This window comes from Xenopus tropicalis, chromosome 6 (genome assembly GCF_000004195.4).
Source record: "Xenopus tropicalis strain Nigerian chromosome 6, UCB_Xtro_10.0, whole genome shotgun sequence".
In the NCBI taxonomy this organism is placed as follows: Eukaryota; Metazoa; Chordata; class Amphibia; order Anura; family Pipidae; genus Xenopus; species Xenopus tropicalis.
The window spans coordinates 3,660,790-3,685,885 of NC_030682.2; the positions used below are offsets into that span (position 1 = coordinate 3,660,790).

At 44.1% G+C, this 25,096-nt stretch overlaps 2 protein-coding genes across 2 annotated transcripts; one reads left to right on the plus strand and one right to left on the minus strand.

Annotated features, from left to right (window-relative positions):
- Positions 1 to 12,656: 12,656 nt before the first annotated feature.
- On the minus strand, positions 12,657 to 15,845 carry LOC100487332 (E3 ubiquitin/ISG15 ligase TRIM25-like). Its single transcript, XM_002943743.5, has one exon. The coding sequence runs from the start codon at positions 15,436 to 15,438 to the stop codon at positions 13,837 to 13,839; it is 1,602 nt and encodes a 533-aa protein (XP_002943789.2). The 5' UTR covers positions 15,439 to 15,845; the 3' UTR covers positions 12,657 to 13,836.
- Positions 15,846 to 22,198: 6,353 nt separating this feature from the next.
- LOC101732321 (gastrula zinc finger protein XlCGF57.1-like) lies at positions 22,199 to 25,009 on the plus strand. The gene is made up of 3 exons (XM_031904290.1): positions 22,199 to 22,332; positions 23,167 to 23,757; positions 23,842 to 25,009. The coding sequence occupies exons 2-3, from the start codon at positions 23,211 to 23,213 to the stop codon at positions 24,477 to 24,479; spliced, it is 1,185 nt and encodes a 394-aa protein (XP_031760150.1). The 5' UTR covers positions 22,199 to 22,332; positions 23,167 to 23,210; the 3' UTR covers positions 24,480 to 25,009.
- The last annotated feature ends 87 nt before the right edge of the window (positions 25,010 to 25,096 follow it).

Below are 25,096 nucleotides of genomic sequence, written 5' to 3' on the forward strand. Positions count from 1 at the left end.
CTTTTGTCTAATAACTTAATAAATTCTCAATTATTTTAACAAATCAAGAAAGTAGTCTTGTTATTACAAGTATGTTAGAGAATCAAATTCTGCTCTTGCTCATCTTTTCTGATATAATTCCAACATAAGCCTTTACCATTGAACATAGTTTCCTGGAATGTCAATGGATTAAATCTTCATATAAAAAGGAAAAGTATTTCACAAAAATTTAAATGTGATGTAGCTTTTTTACAAGAGACCCACCTGAATGAATCAGATAACAAATAGTTAAAAAAGGGTTGGGCAGGAGAAGTTGTTTTTTCTCCAGCAGTTAATAAAAATGTGGTGTAGTTATCCTATTAATGATACTCCCTGGCACTTATGTTCTGCTTATGCTCCAAATAATACCAAAAATAAATTAATCTCCTGGCTTAAACAACAAATGTCTTTACTTTCCCATACTAATCTAATTTTAGCAGGTGACTTAACTGAATCTTATTTATGGTCCCTTGACAGAACTGACTGGAAATTTAAAGATCATTTCAAAAATTCTAAACTTTTACACAAATTCTTTAAAGACACTGGCCTAAATGATACTTGGAGAATTTTCCATCCAACAGAGAAAGACTTTGCCTTTTTCTCCTCTCCCCACAATACAGGAACTAGAATAGATTATATTTTGATGTCAAATAATGTACTAATTAAAATGATAAGAGCTGATATAGGTAACATCGATATATCTGACCATGCACCAGTTTCTATCCAGTTCTCCAATTCAACAACATCTAAAAGTTTTGTTTCTTGGTCCTTCCCTAGTCCTTTGAAAGATAACCCTGACTTCATCAAAATGCTTCAAGATAGATGGGATATGTTTTTTAATTGATAATAAAGACCATTTAGATAATTTCCCATTGTTTTGGGAAACTTGGAAAGCTGTGATTAGGGGAGAGATTTTATCCTTTAGGTCTCATTATTATCGTAAGGTACAAAAAACAATCTAAACTTACGTAAAAGGCAAAAAGATTTACATCTTCCCCTTACACAATTTCCATCTTTGGAGAATGCATTAAAATCCAAAAAGTTACTGAAGACCCCAAGGCCTGGATTGACTTTAGAAACACCTTTTTTGTTTCATATTTACATGCTAAATATAGTAATTTAAATAACAATTACAATAGCTAATTATATGCTTTTCAATCTAACAAAATTATATGATAGACATACTAAAGTAATTAGAATTAAAGATTATAACAATGTATTAACTAATGATCCCAATAAAATAGTTGATATATTCAAAAATTACTATGAAAAGCTGCACTCACATAACACTCATAACAACTCTGAGACAAAGACATTGTTTCTTACTAACTGCAAGATCCCCCAAATTTCTTTGGAACAATTAAAAGATCTTAATGGACCAATTTTAATTGAAGAAGTTACTTATGCCATTGACAATTTAACATCTAGAAAAGTGGGTGGTCCTGATGGCCTTCCCCATACTTTTTATAAACTTCTGAAGGACAAAATGTCTCCTTTCCTAACTCATCTTTTTAATGATATTCTACTATCCGGTAAAAAACTTCCTTCTAGTGAACTTTCTAGCCTTAAAGTTATACCGAAAATAGATAAAGATCTTTCACTCCCCTCATCTTATAGGCCAATATCTCTATTAAATCAAGATATTAAGTTATTATCAAAAATTTTGGCTGATAGATTTGTCCCTGATCCTTCCTTCTGTTATCTCCGAAGCTCAAAACGGTTTTTATTAAAAATAGATCAGGGGCTAAAAACATAAGAGCTTTACGTAATATAATATTTTATACCAAGAAACATAAGATTCCTTGCTCCATAATTAATATTGATGCTGAGAAAGCTTTCGATAATTTGATTTGGGACCATCTTTTCGGTTGTTTGGATTTATTTTGGATTAATGGCCCATTTCATCATTACATTCAATATCTTTACTCTAATCCCAAAACTCAAGTCATTTTAGGAGGTGCCCAATCCAAACCTTTTAAGGGACCTAGACAAGGCTGCCCCTTATCTCCCTTGTAATTTAATATAGCTTTAGAACCATTGATTAGAGCTTTCAATTCTTCTAAGGCTTTCCAAGGTATTACTATTGACAAGCAGCAACTTAAGGTACTAGCATTTGCAGTTGACTTGCTGCTAATCATAAAAAATCCCAATAACTCCAATAAAGCAGTTTTTGATATGCTTGTGAATTTTCAGTCCTTTTCAGGATATAAAGTAAATGTTGACAAGACTGAGATAATGAATCCATTTGGCTCTATATCTAACTCTCTTTTAAAGAAGCTGCAATTAAGACCCCCAAAAACACAACCCAAATATTTGGGCTTAACTATTTCCATAGATTTAAATAATTTGTATCCCTTGAACATCACTCCTGCCATTAATAATATCCTCTCAATGTGTAAAAAATGGACGCATTCCCCATTAAATTTAAAAGGCAGGGTGATCTTTTTCAAAACTTTAATCTTTCCTAAACTGATTTATTCTTTAATCAACTCACCTTTACTTATTAGACATTCAGATATTAGAAAGCTCGATTCTGCACTTGTGAAATTTATTTGGAATGATAAAAAAATAAAAAATAGCTTTGTCTAAATTAAGAGGACCTGCTAAACTTGGTGGACTAAAAATACAGAATGTTAGAACATTTAACCTGTCTGCTCTAACAAGATTCCCTATTGAATGGATCTTTCAAAGTAACAAATACACCAACCCAGAAATAGAATGACTCCATGAAGCTTATTCTGATATATTTTCTACATTACATAGTAAATGGAGTAATTTACCAAGAGATATTAAAAGGAATCCTCTATATCAGGACACTATTTTTGTATGGAAATATCTATTCTCCTGCCTCAGCTTCAGTTACTCTCAAACTCCCTTTATGCCAGTTAAACTTCTATTGAAAACCTCCGACCCATTAAGGTCTTCTTCCTTTTTACTAACATCTGAGAAAAAAAACATCATATTGATAAAAGACCTGCTAGATCCAAACAATTATTCTTTAATTCCCCGGCCATTGTTTAAAGAAAAATTAGAGTTACTTGAAATTGATAAATACTTTTACTTAGCTGCCAATGGGGTTTATCAGTGACTCACAATAAAGACAATTTTGTTGTCACTAAACACAGACTGGCTGAGGCAATATTAGAATTTAAAGACAAACCACATAATATAAAAATCAACATACTTTCTGTTACATTCTGGGATGTTTTTACCCAAGATAATCATTGGAGAATGTGTCTGCTAAGTGGTCTGTTTATGTACAACACTCTATATCCCCTTCCCAATTGGTTAAGTCTAGGCATGAATTCAATAATCTGATTTTTGCTGAAAGCTGGAGGATTCAGCAATTCAAACTTGTCCATTAAGGGTATGAAAAACTTTTTGTTAGTAATAAGTGCTTTAAAACAAACTCTTATTGCCCCAAATGTAACGAAACGGGTGTTAATTTATTCCACTACCTATGGTCTTGTCCGAAGATTGGGAACTTCCGGAACATGGTGGGAAGATTCTTGAACCACAGGTGGAATTTAAATATAAAGCTCTCTCCTAGTTTCGCTCTATTACACAGTAACAAAGAGGAGGTTATCAAGCATTTTACCAGTCTCCTTAGCACAAAAAATTGCTAAATGATTATTTTTGTTTATGGCTGCCTCTAAAAAGCTTTATTTTACTATTGGTTAAAAGAGGAAACCCCTCCTATAACAGAAATTAAGCTGAGCTGGCAAGAGGCCATCAAAGCAAAAACAAGTGATGCTAAATCCAGGATTCCTTTTAAAAATACATGGTCATTTTTCTTTAATGCTATAGATATAAGTAATAAGGATCAGATTTATAAAATGCTGCATATATAGATTTATTTCAATAATTCACAAACATATAAGCAACATTATCCTTGATTTTGCTCTCTAGGAAACTTTTCTTTCCTCTTCTTCTTATAGTTTATCCACCGGGCAAAGTTAGTTAATTTGTTTTTGTTTCGTTTTTCTCTATTTAAATGACTTATTTTGTTTCTCTGTATTCTATTTTCTTCATTTCTTATCTTTTTGAAGGACAAACTGTCGAATGTGACTATTGTTGTACAACCTATGTTTAAATAATTTGTCATTATTCATCTTACATGTTTATTGCAAAACTTCAATAAAATGTTTTAAAAGGTGAATAAAAAAAGAATAATTTCCTGACATTCAGGCTACAGACAGTATATGGCTTCAGAACCCATAATGCATACAGAGACACTTTATGCTACAAATAAAACAAGATACAATTCTGATGTTTATGATTCCACTGGCAAAATAGCTTTTCACCAAACCTAACTTGGCATTTGGCTAAATAGGGGGTTATCATTTGCAGAAATTCTACAGTATAAAACTTTTAACACACATTAAACTTTCCTGCAGGTTAATGAAAAACATTACAATCACAATAACACTGCTACATATTTCCATGTAAGTGTTTCTCAAAAGCCATACCCAATCATTTACACAATGTTTACAAACCTTTAAGGAATAAGTACTAACATTTCTTTATCACTAACCCTATAATGTGATTATTCCTTTTCTCAGTAACAATGAGTAACTCCTTTTCTCTTCAGTCCTGGGTCTTTTATACCGACAGACTGGTCTGTTCATGGGACCCTGGGAGCGGCCATTCTGTGCATCAGGTTCCCTTGCCGGTGTAACAGCACAGACCTGAGCTTGCTCTTGCCTCATTTCAGAATCTTTATCAACATTAATTTGCTTTTTAAATAATTTCCGTCGTTTAAAGCACTTTTTGAAATAATGCCCAGCCCTCCCGCAAAAATGGCAAAAATATTCCCTTATCTTTGCTTTATTTTATTGGCATATTTCACTTATTACATGAATGTTTGAGGGGCCTGAGTTCTGCAGTATAAGCTGTCTCCTGTACTTATCTATATGTGATGCTGCTTTCTGAAGAGTATCCAGACTGCAAGCACAAATATTAGCTACAGGCTCTAGATATTTAAACTTGTTTACAAAAGCTTTTATCATTTTCTGGGTAACTTCATCTTCTCCAATACCCATAACCAGTCTGTAAGCTGCTCAAACAAAACCAGAAATGTAAAGGGGTCATCATCTATAGAGGTCTCTAGATTATTAAAGGAACAGTAACACCAAAAAATTAAAGACTTTTAAAGTAAAAGAAATATAATGTACTGTTGCCCTGCACTTGTTAAAGTTGTGCGTTTGCTACAGTAACTCTACTATAGTTTATATAAATAAGCTGCTGTTTAGCCCCGGGGGCAGCCGTTCCTGCACTGGTACAGCTGGGGTGTTTGCTACAGAAACCGTACTATAGTTTATATAAATACCCCGCTGTGTAGCCCCGGGGGCAGCCGTTCCTGCACCGGTACAGCTGGGGTGTTTGCTACAGAAACCCTACTATAGTTTATATAAATACCCCGCTGTGTAGCCCCGGGGGCAGCCATTCCTGCACTGGTACAGCTGGGGTGTTTGCTACAGAAACCCTACTATAGTTTATATAAATACCCCGCTGTGTAGCCCCGGGGGCAGCCGTTCCTGCACCGGTACAGCTGGGGTGTTTGCTACAGAAACCCTACTATAGTTTATATAAATACCCCGCTGTGTAGCCCCGGGGGCAGCCATTCCTGCACTGGTACAGCTGGGGTGTTTGCTACAGAAACCCTACTATAGTTTATATAAATAACCCGCTGTGTAGCCCCGGGGGCAGCCATTCCTGCACTGGTACAGCTGGGGTGTTTGCTACAGAAACCCTACTATAGTTTATATAAATAAGCTGCTGTGTAGCCCCGGGGGCAGCCATTCCTGCACTGGTACAGCTGGGGTGTTTGCTACAGAAACCCTACTATAGTTTATATAAATACCCCGCTGTGTAGCCCCGGGGGCAGCCATTCCTGCACTGGTACAGCTGGGGTGTTTGCTACAGAAACCCTACTATAGTTTATATAAATACCCCGCTGTGTAGCCCCGGGGGCAGCCATTCCTGCACCGGTACAGCTGGGGTGTTTGCTACAGAAACCCTACTATAGTTTATATAAATACCCCGCTGTGTAGCCCCGGGGGCAGCCATTCCTGCACTGGTACAGCTGGGGTGTTTGCTACAGAAACCCTACTGTAGTTTATATAAATACCCCGCTGTGTAGCCCCGGGGGCAGCCGTTCCTGCACTGGTACAACTGGGGTGTTTGCTACAGAAACCCTACTATAGTTTATATAAATACCCCGCTGTGTACCCCCGGGGGCAGCCGTTCCTGCACCGGTACAGCTGGGGTGTTTGCTACAGAAACCCTACTATAGTTTATATAAATACCCCGCTGTGTAGCCCCAGGGGCAGCCATTCCTGCACCGGTACAGCTGGGGTGTTTGCTACAGAAACCCTACTATAGTTAATATAAATACCCCGCTGTGTAGCCCCGGGGGCAGCCGTTCCTGCACTGGTACAGCTGGGGTGTTTGCTACAGAAACCCTACTATAGTTTATATAAATACCCCGCTGTGTAGCCCCGGGGGCAGCCGTTCCTGCACTGGTACAGCTGGGGTGTTTGCTACAGAAACCCTACTATAGTTTATATAAATACCCCGCTGTGTAGCCCCGGGGGCAGCCGTTCCTGCACTGGTACAGCTGGGGTGTTTGCTACAGAAACCCTACTATAGTTTATATAAATACCCCGCTGTGTAGCCCCGGGGGCAGCCATTCCTGCACTGGTACAGCTGGGGTGTTTGCTACAGAAACCCTACTATAGTTTATATAAATACCCCGCTGTGTAGCCCCGGGGGCAGCCGTTCCTGCACTGGTACAGCTGGGGTGTTTGCTACAGAAACCCTACTATAGTTTATATAAATACCCCGCTGTGTAGCCCCGGGGGAAGCCATTCAAGCTGGAAAAAAGGAGAAAAGGCACAGGTTACATAGCAGATGACAGATAAGCTCTGTAGAATACAATAGTGTTTTATTTGTTATCTGCTATGTGCCTGTGCCTTTTCTCCTTTGAATGGCTGCCCCCATGGCTACACAGCTGCATTCTTTATATAAACCATAGTAGTGTTTCTGAGGCAAACACCCCAGTTGTACCAGTGCAGGGCAGCAGTACATTATATTGGAATTTCTTTTATACACTTGAATTTTTTGGTGTTACTGTTCCTTTAAGCACTTCTATATCAAGTACATTCTCACCATTAATGATATAATTGAGCATTAATAGACTGTCCCTTCTTGTGCCGTGTATTAGATTCCCATCTGTATGAGTGCCGGGAGCACTCGCAGGGATTGATAACTAGAGATGTAGCGAACCTCACAAAAAAGTGCAAACTTTTGCGAACTTTGCGAACCCCATAGACTTCAATGGAAAGGCGAACTTTAAAAACTAGAAAAGCCATTTCTGGCCAGAAAACTGATTTTAAAGTTTTTTAAAGGGTGCCACGACCTGGGCAGTGACATGCAGGAGGGGGATCAAGGGCAAAAATTTCTCTGAAAAATACGTTGTTGACACAGCGTTGCGTTTTGTGCTGTAAAAGGCAGAAATCACACTACATTTCTAAACTTGTGTAATAAACTGCTTTAAAACGTCCGGCACCTACATGCCAATCAAGTCGTGTAAACGTTACAGCCGGTTCCCACGCAAAGACAAAACGCCGCAGTAGTGGATACGGAATATATTATTGCTGCTGGAAAAACATCGCTCAGGTGATTTTATTGCAATGCAATGTCACTACTATGTGTAACGTGTTTGGTGCACTACTATGAACAACAGCAAACAGCACTGGACGCATTAAAGAACAGTAAGTTAAACAAAAAAAATTAATAAAAAAAAGTGATCTCTGGTTGGTGCTGGGGGTGAACTACTAGGAGCAGCACACCAGTCCCCAACACAGCTAGACTAATAGCACTGGGCTCTATAAATTGCAGTAGCAAAGTAAAAATAACACAAATAAAAAAAATGATGTGAATGTGTGGTTGGTGCTTAGTGCACTACTATGAGCAGCACACCTGTCTCCAACACACACAGACGGAGCTGCAGTACACAATGAAAAGAAGAGTAACAGTAATCAGAAAATAAAAGCAGTCCTTACAAGGACTATTGGGTTACAGCAGATGAGATCAGCAGGATAGCTGCCCACAGCAGTAGAAAGTAGATTACTAGTCAGCAAAGCTACCTAAACTGTCCCTCAAACCCCTGCACAGCTCTCTCCCTATGTGCTAATACAGAACAGTAGAAAGTAGATTACTAGTCAGCAAAGCTACCTAAACTGTCCCTCAAACCCCTGCACAGCTCTCTCCCTATGTGCTAATACAGAGCTGTAGAAAGTAGATTAATAGTCAGCAAAGCTACCTAAACTGTCCCTCAAACCCCTGCACAGCTCTCTCCCTATTTGCTAATACAGAGCAGTAGAAAGTAGATTAATAGTCAGCAAAGCTACCTAAACTGTCCCTCAAACCCCTGCACAGCTCTCTCCCTATGTGCTAATACAGAGCAGTAGAAAGTAGATTACTAGTCAGCAAAGCTACCTAAACTGTTCCTCAAACCCCTGCACAGCTCTCTCCCTATGTGCTAATACAGAGCAGTAGAAAGTAGATTACTAGTCAGCAAAGCTACCTAAACTGTCCCTCAAACCCCTGCACAGCTCTCTCCCTATGTGCTAATACAGAGCAGTAGAAAGTAGATTACTAGTCAGCAAAGCTACCTAAACTGTCCCTCAAACCCCTGCACAGCTCTCTCCCTATGTGCTAATACAGAGCAGTAGAAAGTAGATTACTAGTCAGCAAAGCTACCTAAACTCTCCCTCAAATCCCTGCACAGCTCTCTCCCTACGCTAACTCATCAAGCACACACAAGCAGAATCTAAAATGGCTGCTGGGCTTCGGTTTATATATGGAAGGGAGTGGTCCGGGGGTGGTCCAGGAGGGAGAGCTGCCTGATTGGCTGCCATGTATCTGCTGGCTCTGGGGTGAGAGGTCAAAATTTGGCTCCAGCTAAGGCGAACCCAAAATTGCGAACATCACTAAAAGTTCACAAACTTGCGAACACCCAATTTTCGTGCTAATTAATTCTCCGGCGAACAGTTCGCTACATCTCTATTGATAACCTCTGGGAAATACGTGCTGGCACCCACAGTTTGAACACTTTATTCTTCTGTTCTTCACTAAAATCATATCTCTCTATATGAGACTCGAACAGATCACAGTTCATTAAAACATTATTATTTGCATTAAAATGTGGAATATTTTTCCCAATTTTTAAAAGCTGTTTATTAACTTTTAACTGCAGTTTTGCCCTGTCATAATCTAAAGTTGGGTCACTGAGATCTGGAATAAACGTGGATCTCTGTTCCTTTCTAATAGCCAAAACCGGGTTATTCCTTTGCAAAACTGATTCTACTTCTGCCAATCTCAGTTCATGCTGAGCAATCCCCTTAGCCAGACAGTCAGTACTAACTGTCACATTCCACTTTTTCCAGAATGAGAATTAGTCTTTCCTACATCATTTCCCTCCCTACCTGAGCACATCAACATATTAAATGTTTTCACCATTAACATAACATTGTTAATCTTGTGCTTCATCTTAGAAAATAACATTCCTTCTTCTAACTTTACATTTGCCCCCACACACTGACTATACATATCTGCCCATATCTCTGCATCAGACATAATTCTATGAGGGATTTTAAACTCAAATTTGCTTTTCCTAGCCAAATTATCAAGAAAATCCATACTCACCGGAAAGCAGAATATTCCTCCTGCGCCGCTATTAATGCTTACACAAGTGACTTCTAGGTTCTTTTACTCATATAGACATCTGGGAGCTTCAGTTCAGCTACACCCTTCTGTCCCCCTTTTAAGCTGACAGAGAGTGTATATGTGTAGTGCCCAGGCCTATATTTTGGTTGCACTCGCCATCTGTTATAAATATTCTTTCTCTAATATATCTGTGTAAGTACTGTGGTCAACAAACACCACTCACCAAGGTGATATTTAAAGTATATTTAATGTGTGGAAAAGAGTTACAGAAGTTACATACAAATTACCAATTATTAAGCCAGTCACAAACAATATTGACAGCTTCCCAATACAATACAAAGTATGTATGTATTCATATAAAGTAGTAAAAATGTATGTATGTGTGTGTGTGAGAGTGAATGTGTGTAAGTGAGAGCTTGTGTGAGTGTGTAAGGGTAAGTGTGAGACCAGCCTTTTGTTACTGGTATATATCCCTGTTGGAACCCCTCCCCCACTGTATTACCCCTAAGACCATATGTTTCCAATCAATCACATTCCAGACTTAAGGAACAATGGTATATGTGAGGGATAGTGTGAATTGTCGAGTCAGTGTGCACATTTCACCATGTTAACCCATTCAGCTCTGTGATATGACTTATTTTGCAATACCCAATATTTAACACCACATCTCCAAATTCCTGAGCTATCCCACATCTCAACATTTCTAAGCTATCCCACATCTCAATGTTCCTGAGTTATCCCACATCTCAACGTTCCTGAGCTATCCCACATCTCAACATTTCTAAACTATCCCACATCTCAATGTTCCTGAGTTATCCCACATCTCAACGTTCCAGAGCTATCCCACATCTCAACGTTCCTGAGCTAGCAAACATCTCAACGTTCCTGAGCTATCCCACATCTCAATGTTCCTGAGCTATCCCACATCTCAACGTTCCTGAGCTATCCCACATCTCAATGTTCCTGAGTTATCCCACATCTCAATGTTCCTGAGTTATCCCACATCTCAATGTTCCTGAGCTATCCCACATCTCAACATTCCTGAGCTATCCCACATCTCAACATTCCTGAGCTATCCCACATCTCAATGTTCCTGAGTTATCCCACATCTCAATGTTCCTGAGCTATCCCACATCTCAACATTCCTGAGCTATCCCACATCTCAAAGTTCCTGAGCTATCCCACATCTCAACATTCCTGAGCTATCCCACATCTCAAAGTTCCTGAGTTATCCCACATCTCAACGTTCCTGAGCTATCCCACATCTCAACGTTCCTGAGCTATCCCACATCTCAACGTTCTTAAGCTATCCCACATCTCAACATTCCTGAGCTATCCCACATCTAACGTTCCTGAGCTATTCCACAGCTCAACGTTCCTGAGCTATCCCTCATCACAACATTCCTGAGCTATCCCACATCTCAATGTTCCTGAGTTATCCCACATCTCAACATTCCTGAGCTATCCCACATCTCAATGTTCCTGAGCTATCCCACATCTCAACGTTCCTGAGCTATCCCACATCTCACATTTCTGAGCTATCCCACATCTCAACGTTCCTGAGCTATCCCACATCTCAATGTTCCTGAGCTATCCCACATCTAATGTTCCTGAGCTATTCCACAGCTCAACGTTCCTGAGCTATCCCACATCTCAACATTCCTGAGATATCCCACATCTCAATGTTACTGAGTTATCCCATATCTTAACATTCCTGAGCTATCCCACATCTCAATGTTCCTGAGCTATCCAACACCTCAATGTTCCTGAGCTATCCCACATGTCAACGTTCCTGAGCTATCCCACATCTCACATTTCTGAGCTATCCCACATCTCAACGTTCCTGAGCTATCCCACATCTAACGTTCCTGAGCTATCCCACATCTCAATGTTCCTGAGCTATCCCACATCTAACGTTCCTGAGCTATTCCACAGCTCAACGTTCCTGAGCTATCCCACATCTAACGTTCCTGAGCTATTCCACATCTCAACGTTCCTAAAGCTATCCCACATCTCAACGTTCCTGAGCTATCCCACATCTCAACATTCCTGAGCTATCCCAAATCTCAAAGTTCCTGAGCTATCCCACATCTCAACATTCCTGAGCTATCCCACATCTCAAAGTTCCTGAGTTATCCCACATCTCAACGTTCCTGAGCTATCCCACATCTCAACGTTCCTGAGCTATCCCACATCTCAACATTCCTGAGCTATCCCTCATCTCAACGTTCCTGAGCTATCCCACATCTCAATGTTCCTGAGCTATCCCACATCTAATGTTCCTGAGCTATCCCACATCTCAATGTTCCTGAGTTATCCCACATCTCAACGTTCCTGAGCTATCCCACATCTCAACGTTCCTGAGCTATCCCACATCTCAACATTCCTGAGCTATCCCTCATCTCGACTAAGTGAATGGGAATCCAAGACAAATGAAGAAGAGGGTTTTGACTGAGGTTCTTTCTGAGAGCAGCACAAATGCATTAAAGGTTTAATTGGACAAACCAAATACCATTACACATTTTGTTTTATGAGTTCATGAACACTATATACAAATACTGCAAGAGGAATGCATAGAGAAACATAGGGGCAAATGTATTCAGGGAATATGGGTCGTTATTCTGGTGAAGATTTCTAGTTTTCTGTAGTCACCAACCAGTCTGTTTTGGAAGCAGAAGGCAAAAAGTCAGAAATACACATAATCAATGTTGTTATCAAAAGACAGGGTCTTCAGCATAAAAGATGCTTGGTTATTAATTAATAAAAGACAAAGCCTTGTCAGCAACACAAACCAGTGAATTACATGTGATACAAAGAACTTCAAATGAAGTCGTCATTCGTTACAGATTATATCGGAACTTCATTATATCATTTACGAGTTCCAAAGGATAAGGAAACCCCTTAGACCAATAGTAGTAGCCCTAGGATATTCAAATAACAGTTTCAGCCCATCCGTATATTCCCCATTCAGCCCCCCGGGGATCTGTGTTTATCTGTGGGACAATAATCAGGGTGGGGCGGATTGTTTTCCTGCTGGGACATTTTTCTGATACTTCATGTATGTATTATGATATTTAAAGGCAAATTCATCTTTCTAAGGGAGGAGAAGGCCACAGGCGAATTAAACCCCCTCAAACTGATGATCAGACCCTGTATAAATAAGGGACTCCCCAACTGTGCTTCCTTCTCATACACAGAACTGTAACACAGAGTAAATCAGAAATACACAGGATATTTTATTCCCACTCAGATCTACCAATCACCAAAGGGTTTGTTTCTCCAATGACTTGGTGGGATAATAATCTGAATGGGACCTGTGTTTGTGGGGCAGTTGTCTCTATACTTCATATAGAATTAGCTCAGGGGAACAACAAGATGAGACACAGGAACATTGGGGAGAGCTTTTTATAATCATTCCTATCTTCTCCCATATGAGATGTTTGGCTTCTATTGCTCTCTGGTGGGGAATAGCCTTCCCGTCACTGCTCCCCATACCAACCAATTGGAAATGCAATGCCTGAAGCAGCCAGGAGGGCTAAACAGCACTGGGAGCAGTGGGGACAATTGAACCTCTGTTCAAGCAGCACTATCCCTTGTGGACTCTTGTCCACATTCTCTACAGCACATAGTGGTTGTATCTGGATGCAATTATTGTTGAGCAAAATTTTTCACCTGGTTTTGCAAATTTTTTGGCAAACTGAAACGAGACACATTCGCTCATCACTAGGGATAATTCACTAAGCTTCCCTGGGGTATAATACCAATAAAGTATTGTGTTGTATTTACTCCCTTTCTGTCTCACACAGATAACACCATTCCTAGCGCTATCCCAGAAAGCTTCCCACTGATGTACCCACAGGGTAGGGGCCCTCCATCTCCCAATGTAGCTTCTATCTGTGCTTGGGGAATGGGGCCCCTTCACTGCACTGAGGAGAGGCAGTTTGAGTGACATAATTCTAATACATGTAACAATTTGGTAAGCACTGATATAAAATAGGGCAGCCAGGGAGCTGAGGGGGTGCCATTAGCTGGGCTTTACTGACTGCACCTTATTCTGTCCTATAGAAACTGTTCTACTGTATCCTACTAGCGAATGATTCTCATCCAGGCACCTACATCCCCCCATACCCTGAATGCAGCATGAAGGGGCTCAGTGAAGGAGGCAGTGAAGGTGTGTAAGTGCCTGATTGGCTCACTCAGCTCATAAAAGGACAGGCGTCCGGCCTCATAGTCCAACCAGATCCTGATTCTCCTGCAGGAAGGGGTGTGGGGCAAATGTGTCCATTTACTGTCATGTCTCACTGAATATCTGTAATTAATATTCCCTCTGTACAAACCCCAGGACTTGTTATTATTCCCAATACCAGACTGCCCCCCTCCCCTCTCTATACTGGGATAGGCCGCCCCTATCCCCCAGTTCCCTGATTCACTGACCTCCACTTCCCAGTAATGTCGCCCTGAGGGGAAACTCCTGCTGCTTAAAGCCTGAGCATAAAGCTGAAATCTCTCTGGGGATTGTGGGTAATGTTGGTTTGTTGGTGAGTAGGAAGCAGATTTCCTGTCCCCTGATACAGATACACGATTATGAGCCGTGTTTATAGCCAGTACCAGGTCTGTAGCCTCCTGCCCATAGATCCTTCCCTTTACCCCAGTCAGAATCCCAGCTAAGCCTGTGAGTAATGTCTCTGAGATCCGACCCACATCCAGATCCCCTACAGCCGGGACCTTTATACCCTCTCTCTCTCTGCCCTCAGTATCTGCCACCAAAGCCCCACAAAAGGCAGCTCCATGGGATTCCCATTGTTCCTGTAGGACAGTGAGTGGATCTGCCATGTTGCACAGCTCCTCAATGTGCCGGATCTTCCTGGACAGCTCGTCCTTCTTTATTTCCAGCTGTTGGATCAGCTCAGTGAGTGTGAGTGAGAGCTCCTCTTTCTGCCTGGAGATGTCACTCAGGAGTCGCTTCTCTAGGGCTTCCAGCTCTTCCCTGATGCCCCTAAACAGGGCAGTGACTCTCTCTGTCTCACCGGCTGCCACTTCTGCCCCTTCTCTCTTGCGCTCCTGCAGCCTCTGGGCTCCTCTCTCAGTCTCCTCTCTCTCTGGGCTCAGTTTCTCCAGAACTTTCCTCAGTTTCTCTTTCTTCTTCTCAGAGGCCTCACTCAGCAGCTCCACCCTGTGGCCCCGGTGCCCCCCGGCCAGGCAGCAGGACACACAGATACAGGCAGAATCCTCACAGCAGTGATACTCCAGAACCTTGTGATGTACAGAACATTTTCTCCCAATAAAGGAAGCGGTGGGCTCAGTGAGTACATGTTCTGCCGACTGGCTGTGCCCCCGCAGGTGGGTATCACACAGAGAAGCCTCACAGTGCAGACAGGATATAACAGCGGGTACAGGGGAGAGGACACAGTAAGTGCAGGGAATCCCAGTCTCCCCCGGCTCCGGCTCAGTCGGACAGAACCGCGCTGCTATGTTCCCCAGAGTTCTGTTCCTGGGCAGGGCGGGGCGCTCCTGATACTCGGCTCTGCATTCAGGGCAGGAATAAGCCCCCAATCCCTCCTGGGCATCCATCACACTGCCAACGCAGCCCCGGCAGAAGTTATGGCCACAGGGCAGCATTACCGGATCAGTATAAATGCTCAGGCAGATGGAGCAGCTCAGCTCGTCTCTCAGATCAGCAGCCGCCATCGCTGAGAGCAGAACGGGAACTGAACAAGAAACGAAATACAAAGTTCTCTTTCCCCAGAGACAAACAGCACTTTGGACTCCTGTGAGTTAACCCTCTCAGTTCCTGGGATCACGCGGTGCTGTTCCTTATTTATTTCCCCCTGGTGGGATATTGGGGGACCCCGGCCCCATTACGGAAGGCTTTGGGGAGTCACATGATATCTCAGACAAGAGGCTAAGGTGGGAGACACACAGGACAGACTCAGAGCACATTCTTTAGATACGGACCCCTCCCTCCACTCGTCAGCTCAGCTGACTCATTCTGACCAATAACTGATTTCTGAGACCCCCAGTTGCTTCTGTACTTTCAGCTTGAAATCTCCTCCCCATTGAGGCACCACGTGTATCGCAGGGTTACACGGGCAGGAAAGCCACTTACTGTTACTCAGTAGCACATAATGAATAGTGAATATGGGGCATGTGATAAGGGGATTATTGGAGAGGACCTTCAGGCCTGTGACAGGCGGGGAGATTAGTCGCCACAGCGATTTGCAGATGGGCAATGCTACCCCCCCATATAATACAATGAAAGAAGCAGATCCTGTACCCAAAACAGTATAAAATAAAAAGGTAACTCCAAATACATTATACAGGGAAGGTTCTGGTGCAATAAGTGCATTATATACAGTTAATACAATGGGGGCTGCCCCCCCGGTACATCCCATATACTGATATAACCGGCTTGTTCTTTCCCTTTGCTGCACTTGTGCCTTTCCCCCCTGTCTTTCTATGAACCCTCTTTTCCCTTCATCAGGAATGTTTTGATCTCACAGGTAATTTCGGGTAAATCACTGCCAAACACTGCCAGGAACTCTGGGGCCACACGTCACTCTCAGGTTAAAGCCTTTGGCTGACAGTCCCACAGATAATGTTATGCTTTGGGGCCATAAGGGGTCCCTGGCAGAAGTGGGGGGCAACAAAGCAAATGCCAAACCCCACATAATAATAACAAAATGGGCAGGAATGAGGGAAGGGGGGCATCAGGCTGGGCACACAAACGCTCCCCCCTCCCTGCTCCAACTGCCACACAAACACACACAGCTCACTCAGTGCCACATACTTGTACCTTCAACTGCTTTCCCTCCGCTCAACCTGCCTCTTGTCTGCTCCGCCCAGTCCCCTCCCTTTCCCTGTGCTCGCTCCGGGATTGGCCAGCTGAGAGCAAGAAGCTATTGGTTCAAAAAGTGATTGACATTCACCCTGACTAATCAGAGACACAGAAGCCTCTGCCTTTGGCTTTTCCCCAGCAGCTCCAACAGGTAAATGAAATATACAAATTGCAGAGGTTGGTACAAGTTAGCCCCCCCCCCACTGTTCTGTTCTGACACCTATATGATTAAAGGCCCAGTACCCCAAACATGTCATGTGATTAAACGTACTTTGCAGGATTATCTGCTTTGTGTTTTCCCATGAGCCTGTCTGTGCTTGTGTGAGTGCTGGGCTGTGATTGGCTCTCCCCCTCCTACTGGGCTTCTGGCAGGGACCGTTAGGACACGCCCACCCCTCATTTGAAACCCAGACAGTGTGTTAGACTATATATATATATTATAATAAAATTATATTAATCACCCCTCTTACTAGGGTTCCGGTTCTTTTGAGAAGCAGACAAATAACCCACACCAATAAGTGTATATATAAATGAATATATTGAATAGCAAATCAGTTGATTGTTACAATTAAAGGATTATTTAAAACAAAACAATATATTTACATTACTTACAGTTACAGATTAATAACAAGCCTACATCATTATAGCTACCGACAAACACAGAACATGGGGGTCTGGTTCCTTTTCTCTAACCAGCTGATCATGGCTTCCCTATAGCCTGTAGCCCCCACATCCCCCCGGTCACTTCTGATGCTCCTCCCACATGCTCCTCCCCCCTGACTACTGCCCAGCCCACATTTATACACCTTTCAGCCCCTGCCCCACATACCAACTGATCAGATGGGGTTGATAAGAGCCACACCCGCCTTTGTTCAGTAACTAATGAGAAGGCTTCTCCCATACAGTAATGAGTGTTTATGGCTCCTGTAGCAGCCGCACTGTCCCACCCCCATCCCCAGAAATACCCTTTCATATGGGGATTTGGCTTCGGGTGGGACTTGGGCAACTGGTTTATAGTAATCAGTAGAACTCCCCCATACTCAGTGTGTAACACATAAATATGTATAGAGACACAAACACATATGTATATAACACAAATAATGGCCCCAAGATGAGCAATTTCTTACAAATCCCCACCTAGAGGGCGAAGGACTTTACAAGGAAAGAGCCCCCTAAATACAAAAAGGTATAACATTCAGGGACCCCCATTAATGTATAATATGTATTTGTGCTGAAAGTGAAAGGAGAGACCCAAATTATATAACACTCACACAGGCTGAAGTTTTGGGGTACTGTGAGGCAATAATTAACCTAATTATAAAAACACTCCCAGTTGTTCCTACTCATAATTGTAACCCTTCTGCCAGTTAGAAAATCCCACACACTTTTAGAGGCTTTGTTTCCAGCTCACTTTGCTGCACTGTCTGTGCGCTGTACCCCCCCTTACCCACCTTATTCTGCCCCCCCATGTCTGGGCTGGATCCCATCTCAGGCCCCTGCAGTAACCCATGGCCTTTACACTTTGCTGCACTGTCTGTGCGCTGTACCCCCCCCCTTACCCACCTTATTCTGCCCCCCCATGTCTGGGCTGGATCCCATCTCAGGCCCCTGCAGTAACCCATGGCCTTTACACTTTGCTGCACTGTCTGTGCGCTGTACCCCCCCCTTACCCACCTTATTCTGCCCCCCCATGTCTGGGCTGGATCCCATCTCAGGCCCCTGCAGTAACCCATGGCCTTTACACTTTGCTGCACTGTCTGTGCGCTGTACCCCCCCCCTTACCCACCTTATTCTGCCCCCCCATGTCTGGGCTGGATCCCATCTCAGGCCCCTGCAGTAACCCATGGCCTTTACACTTTGCTGCACTGTCTGTGCGCTGTACCCCCCCCTTACCCACCTTATTCTGCCCCCCCATGTCTGGGCTGGATCCCATCTCAGGCCCCTGCAGTAACCCATGGCCTTTACACTTTGCTGCACTGTCTGTGCGCTGTACCCCCCCTTACCCACCTTATTCTGCCCCCCCATGTCTGGGCTGGATCCCATCTCAGGCCCCTGCACTAACCCATAACCTTTACACTTTGCTGCACTGTCTGTGTGCTGTACCCCCCTTACCCACCTTATTCTGCCCCCCCATGTCTGGGCTGGATCCCATCTCAGGCCCCTGCAGTAACCCATGGCCTTTACACTTTGCTGCACTGTCTGTGCGCTGTACCCCCCCTTACCCACCTTATTCTGCCCCCCCATGTCTGGGCTGGATCCCATCTCAGGCCCCTGCAGTAACCCATGGCCTTTACACTTTGCTGCACTGTCTGTGCGCTGTACCCCCCCCTTACCCACCTTATTCTGCCCCCCCATGTCTGGGCTGGATCCCATCTCAGGCCCCTGCAGTAACCCATGGCCTTTACACTTTGCTGCACTGTCTGTGCGCTGTACCCCCCCCTTACCCACCTTATTCCATACCTCCCAACTGTCCCGCTTTACGCGGGACAGTCCCGCTTTTGCCACCCTGTCCCGCTGTCCCGGACAGGCCCCGATCTGTCCCGCTTTTAAAGGGCTCCGCTCCCATGACGTCACACGCACGTCTCCCCTTAGCGCCACAGCTTCTGCACCGCTCGCTTCAGTTTTAACAAAAAGCCATTCACAGTGCAGAAGCTGCGGCGCTAAGGGGAGACGTGCGTGTGACGTCACGAGGAGGAGAAGAAGAGCCCTGGGGTGCAGCTGAGGAAGCTGGTGGTGGTAGGAGCAGGGGGACACTGGGGAGGACACTGGAGGAAGGTAAGGGCAGCTGGAGGATGTTGGGGGGGCTGAAGTATGTTGGGGAGGATGTTGGGGGAGCTGAAGGATGTTGGGGGGAGCTGAAGGATATTGGGGAGGATGTTGGGGGGAGCTGGAGGATGTTGGAGGATGTTGGGGGGGCTGAAGTATGTTGGGGAGGATGTTGGGGGAGCTGAAGGATGTTGGGGGAACTGAAGGATGTTGGGGAGGATGTTGGGGGAGCTGAAGGATGTTGGGGGAAACTGAAGGATGTTGGGGGAGCTGAAGGATGATGGGGAGGATGTTGGGGGAGCTGAAGGATGTTGGGGGAAACTGAAGGATTTTGGGAGAAACTGAAGGATGTTGGGGGAAACTGAAGGATGTTGGGGAGGATGTTGGGGGAGCTGAAGGATGTTGGGGGAAACTAAAGGATGTTGGGGGAGCTGAAGGATGTTGGGGGAAACTGAAGGATGTTGGGGGAGCTGAAGGATGTTGGGGAGGATGTTGGGGGAGCTGAAGGATGTTGGGGGAAACTGAAGGATGTTGGGAGAAACTGAAGGATGTTGGGGGAAACTGAAGGATGTTGGGGGAGCTGAAGGATGTTGGGGGAAACTGAAGGATGTTGGGGGAGCTGAAGGATGTTGGGGGAAACTGAAGGATGTTGGGGGAAACTGAAGGATGCTGGGGGAAACTGAAGGATGTTGGGGAGGATGTTGGGGGAGCTGAAGGATGTTGGGGGAAACTGAAGGATGTTGGGGGAGCTGAAGGATGTTGGGGAGGATGTTGGGGGAGCTGAAGGATGTTGTGGGAAACTGAAGGATGTTGGGGGAGCTGAAGGATGTTGGGGGAGCTGAAGGATGATGGGGAGGATGTTGGGGGAGCTGAAGGATGTTGGGGGAAACTGAAGGATTTTGGGAGAAACTGAAGGATGTTGGGGGAAACTGAAGGATGTTGGGGAGGATGTTGGGGGAGCTGAAGGATGTTGGGGGAAACTAAAGGATGTTGGGGGAGCTGAAGGATGTTGGGGGAAACTGAAGGATGTTGGGGGAGCTGAAGGATGTTGGGGAGGATGTTGGGGGAAACTGAAGGATGTTGGGAGAAACTGAAGGATGTTGGGGGAAACTGAAGGATGTTGGGGGAGCTGAAGGATGTTGGGGGAAACTGAAGGATGTTGGGGGAGCTGAAGGATGTTGGGGGAAACTGAAGGATGTTGGGGGAAACTGAAGGATGCTGGGGGAAACTGAAGGATGTTGGGGAGGATGTTGGGGGAGCTGAAGGATGTTGGGGGAAACTGAAGGATGTTGGGGGAGCTGAAGGATGTTGGGGAGGATGTTGGGGGAGCTGAAGGATGTTGTGGGAAACTGAAGGATGTTGGGGGAGCTGAAGGATGTTGGGGGGGGGCTGGAGGATGTTGGGGGGGCTGGAGGATGTTGGGGGGGGCTGAAGGATGTTGGGGGGGGCTGAAGGATGTTGGGGGAGCTGAAGGATGTTGGGGGGAGCTGAAGGATGTTGGGGGGAGCTGAAGGATGTTGGGGGGAGCTGAAGGATGCTGGGGGGGCTGAAGGATGTTGGGGGGAGCTGAAGGATGTTGGGGGGAGCTGAAGGATGCTGGGGGGGCTGAAGGATGTTGGGGGGAGCTGAAGGATGTTGGGGGGACGCTGGGGGGAGCTGGAGGATGTTGGTTGGATGCTGCAGTGAGGAGCAGCCCATAGTAGGGGGACACTGGGGGAGGACCAGCAATGTTTTAGGGGGTCCCTGCTCTAGCGCTAATGCAAAACATAACACCTGGCTACCAATGTCTGTCATGAGTCTGCCATTAAATACAGGTGCCACAGTGCGTAATGAAATCCTTAGGGCCACAATATGTCATAAAATGATTGGGGCCACCGTGTCTGTCTTCTGGTGCACTTTGTGTATGTTATGCTTTTCAGGTGTGGTTTTGTAAAATGGGCCTGTTTGGGGGGGGGGCGTGGCCATAAAGTGGGCGTGACCTAAAAAATTTGCCGCGCTAATCAACTGGTTTGCTACACAATACACAATACACATAAATATGAATTAAATGCCATGCATTGCTCTCCTGCCTGGCTCGCCAAATCTGTAAGATTGTATAACACATAAATATGTATAAAGACACAAACACATTTATATAACACATAATGGCACCCAAGATGAGCAATTTCTTACATACATATAAAAAAACTGCAAAAGCTGATAAGGAGAAATCAATCACTGGGTTTGCAATATAACATAGTTGGGGTTAAAAAATAAGTTCAGCCTTTAGTTGATCCATGGAGAGACCCCTAAGGGGCCAAACTCTGTGTCTCTGACTCGCTGCTGCTTTCAGGTGTCTCCTAAACCCCCCTGGTTCTCTCTCTACTTTGTCCTAGAAGGTAAATTGGGGGAATTGTTCCTCATCTCAAAATGGCAGCCAGTCACTGAATTGTAGGATTGTATCACAGTCCCAGCACCAGTCACCTTGATTGTTTGCACCGAGTACAGGGGTAATTGAAACCCCCATTGTCCTATGACCATAAATCGATGGACTAAACCAACATTTTCAAAAATATTACAAATATTTTTCTCCATCTCTGCTTTGTCAGAAAAAATAAGATTCAGTTTCAGGCCTCCTGCCCCAACTTACAGGATGGGTGGAACCTTGTTTACCTTTACAGATTCCCCTTTATGTGTGGGACAATAGTCAGGGTGGGGTTGATTGACTTCCTGCTGGGCAGCTCATCTCCATACTAGCTCTCATATGCAAATAGCACAGACAGCCCCTGCCAATGGGAGATATATGGGAGGAGCCATTGATATAAAGGGGCAGAATCTTCCAAGAATCTTCATTGGTGCCCATGGGATGGAGAGAAGGAGGAATTAGTATAAAGAGTTGGGGAATATCTCCAAGGAGCAGATTTCTGGGCAGAGTCTCTGCTGAGAATGTTCCAGGGGGAAGAGAAAAAGCCGGACAGGAAGGAATTCTTATCCAGACACAGGTAACTATACTATGGGCTCCTTATTAGTTGTAATTATTATGTTCTAATGTTAGGACTGGAGGACCAATGATAAATTCTTTATTCATTAATGGGGAGCCAGGCAGGAGTCTGTCAGGAAGAAGTGAAGGTACAAATAGCTGAGAATATTTCAGATTTTATATTTCTTAGCCTCCATAATTTCTTCTAAAATTCAAATCTTTTGTTTTCCATTTTTTAACTGTTAGTTTTTTTTGTCATTATTTATTGGATTATTGGATATTTGCCTGGGATGGATACAGAAGGGAAAATGTGTTCTCTGTGCAATGATACTAGATAAGGGGATTTTCCTGGCTAGCACTATGGGCATGAGAGGTTCCTTACTTACCTGCCACTGACCAGTCACCCAGTTCCCTTATTATGCCCACTTACTACTTTACTTGCCTACTACTACTTCACACATTTACCCTCCACCAATTTCTCCTATAAAGGATATGCTGATACACCTTCCAGCCAAATCATTCCAAAAACAGGGTCTTTAACTGCTAAATCCAATAATTTGGATTGGCCACTACATAGTATAATATAATCCAGGTGAGCATGAGTATTGCCCCGCACTATTCAGCAGGAACAGACCCCTGAGCTTGTTCATAGGGTGTATGGGGAGAGACCATAAAGCTATGCTAGTATAGGCATTCCTCTTTCTATAGGACTGAGACAAAAACTGGTCTTCCAGTTCTCAACCTCTCGGTCTCAATTTGCCCTTTTCATAGCGCCACTTGGTTAGATGTACCTATAACTTTAACAAAAAACATTTTATGACAATCTGAATAATGATTTTGTTCATTTGTTATTAAGGAACTAGTCTGAGAAAGAGAAGCAGAACCTCAGAGATCTCCAAGATGAAGAAGATCAGAGAAGACAGAAGTGAAAACATTCAGGCCAACCTCAGCCAAACCCAAACTCACAAAGAATTTTGCAAAACCTCCAGTAATGATTGGCCTCCGATGCCTCCAGAGTTTGGCGCTGATGGGAAATCTTCTGCTCTGAGAACACAAAAGTTACAAGATACTGATTTCAGAATATCATTTGACTGCAAAGAGTGTGGAGAAAGCTTCGGGCAGCAGTCTAAGCTTGAAGCCCATTTTCTGTGCCACACAGGTGAGAAGCCATTTGTCTGTGTTCATTGTGGGAAAGGTTTCAAGAATAAATACAAACTTAATCTCCATCTAAGGATTCACACAGGAGAGAAGCTTTCTGTCTGTCCTCATTGTGGGAAAAGTTACAGAGATAAGACTAAACTGATTGTTCATCTAAGGATTCACACAGGAGAGAAACCATTTGTCTGCACTGAGTGTGGGAAAGGCTTCAGGGATTCGAGCTCTCTGAAATCTCACCTCCGGATTCACACAGGAGAGAAACCATTTGTCTGCACTGAGTGTGGGAAAGGCTTCAGGGATTCGAGCTCTCTGAAATCTCACTTACAGATTCACACAGGAGAGAAACCATTTGTCTGCACTGAGTGTGGCAAAGGCTTCAGGAAAAACCATGAACTCAAATTGCACCTTCATATTCACACCGGAGTGAACCCATTTGTCTGCACTGAGTGTGGGAAATGTTTCAGGGATAAAAGTGAACTGAACATTCATATTAACGTGCACACAGGAAAGACTTTCCCCTGTACGGAGTGTGGCAAATCATTTGCAGCAAAGAAGAATCTGAAAAGGCACCAAATGGTTCACACTGGGGAGAAACCACATGAGTGCACAGAGTGTGGGAAACGATTCATGGAGAAAAGTAAACTGGACATACATTATCGGAGTCATTCGGGAGTGAAACCATTCAGCTGCTGTGAGTGTGGAGAACAGTTTGGATGGAAACACCAGCTCCAGTATCACCAACTGAGTCACACCGGGGAGAGGCCATTTGTCTGTTCTGAGTGTGGGAAGAGCTTCAAAACAAAGGCTGCACTCACTCTTCACTCTTATGTTCACACAGGGGAGAAACCATTAGTGTGCCCTGAGTGTGGGAAAGGCTGTAGGGACCAGACGAGCCTCAATAGTCTTGTTCGGAAACACACGGGAGAGAAACCTTTTGTGTGCGCCGAGTGTGGGAAGAGTTACAAGGACTCCAGTACCCTGAGGCACCACCTTCAGACTCACATTAGATGAGAGTATCTTGCTCATTCAGAGTGAGGGGAAAGCTACAATCAGAGAGATATCTCAGTGTTCCCATTCAGACTCACAGAGAAGAGAGTTGCCGTGATCCAGAACTACAAATCCACTGAAGTCTGAAGACTTTCTGAAAAGGGTTTGTGTGGGGCTTATGTTTTATTTTAACCTTTCTTATGTTCTGAGGGAGGGGGGAATTTACTCACAAACTGGGGATATCCCTGTAACCCCACCTGTAAGGTGCCCTGCAAATCCCTTTGTACCCTCCGAGGCATCTTTCACACAAATGGGTAGAACCAACATCTCCCAAGGTTCCCACTGGCACATGAGGGGTCAGGGGGGAAATCTGGGACCTGCCCTGTGTAACCAACAGATACAAACGTGGCGCAAGTGGGGGATCCTGGTACCTACCATTCAGTAGCCTGTAGGTGGCACCTGAGGAAGGGATTGGGTTACAAACCTCCCCAAAATGTTGTGTGTGGCTGTGAATATGGTGTCTCCACAGAATAAACCCTGACTTTTTATTGCAAGTGGAACTGTGTGTTTTTATCTAATGCCCTGATTAAGGCATAATGCTTGTGCGACATCAGGAGTCTGGGACACTGCGGGGCTGTAAG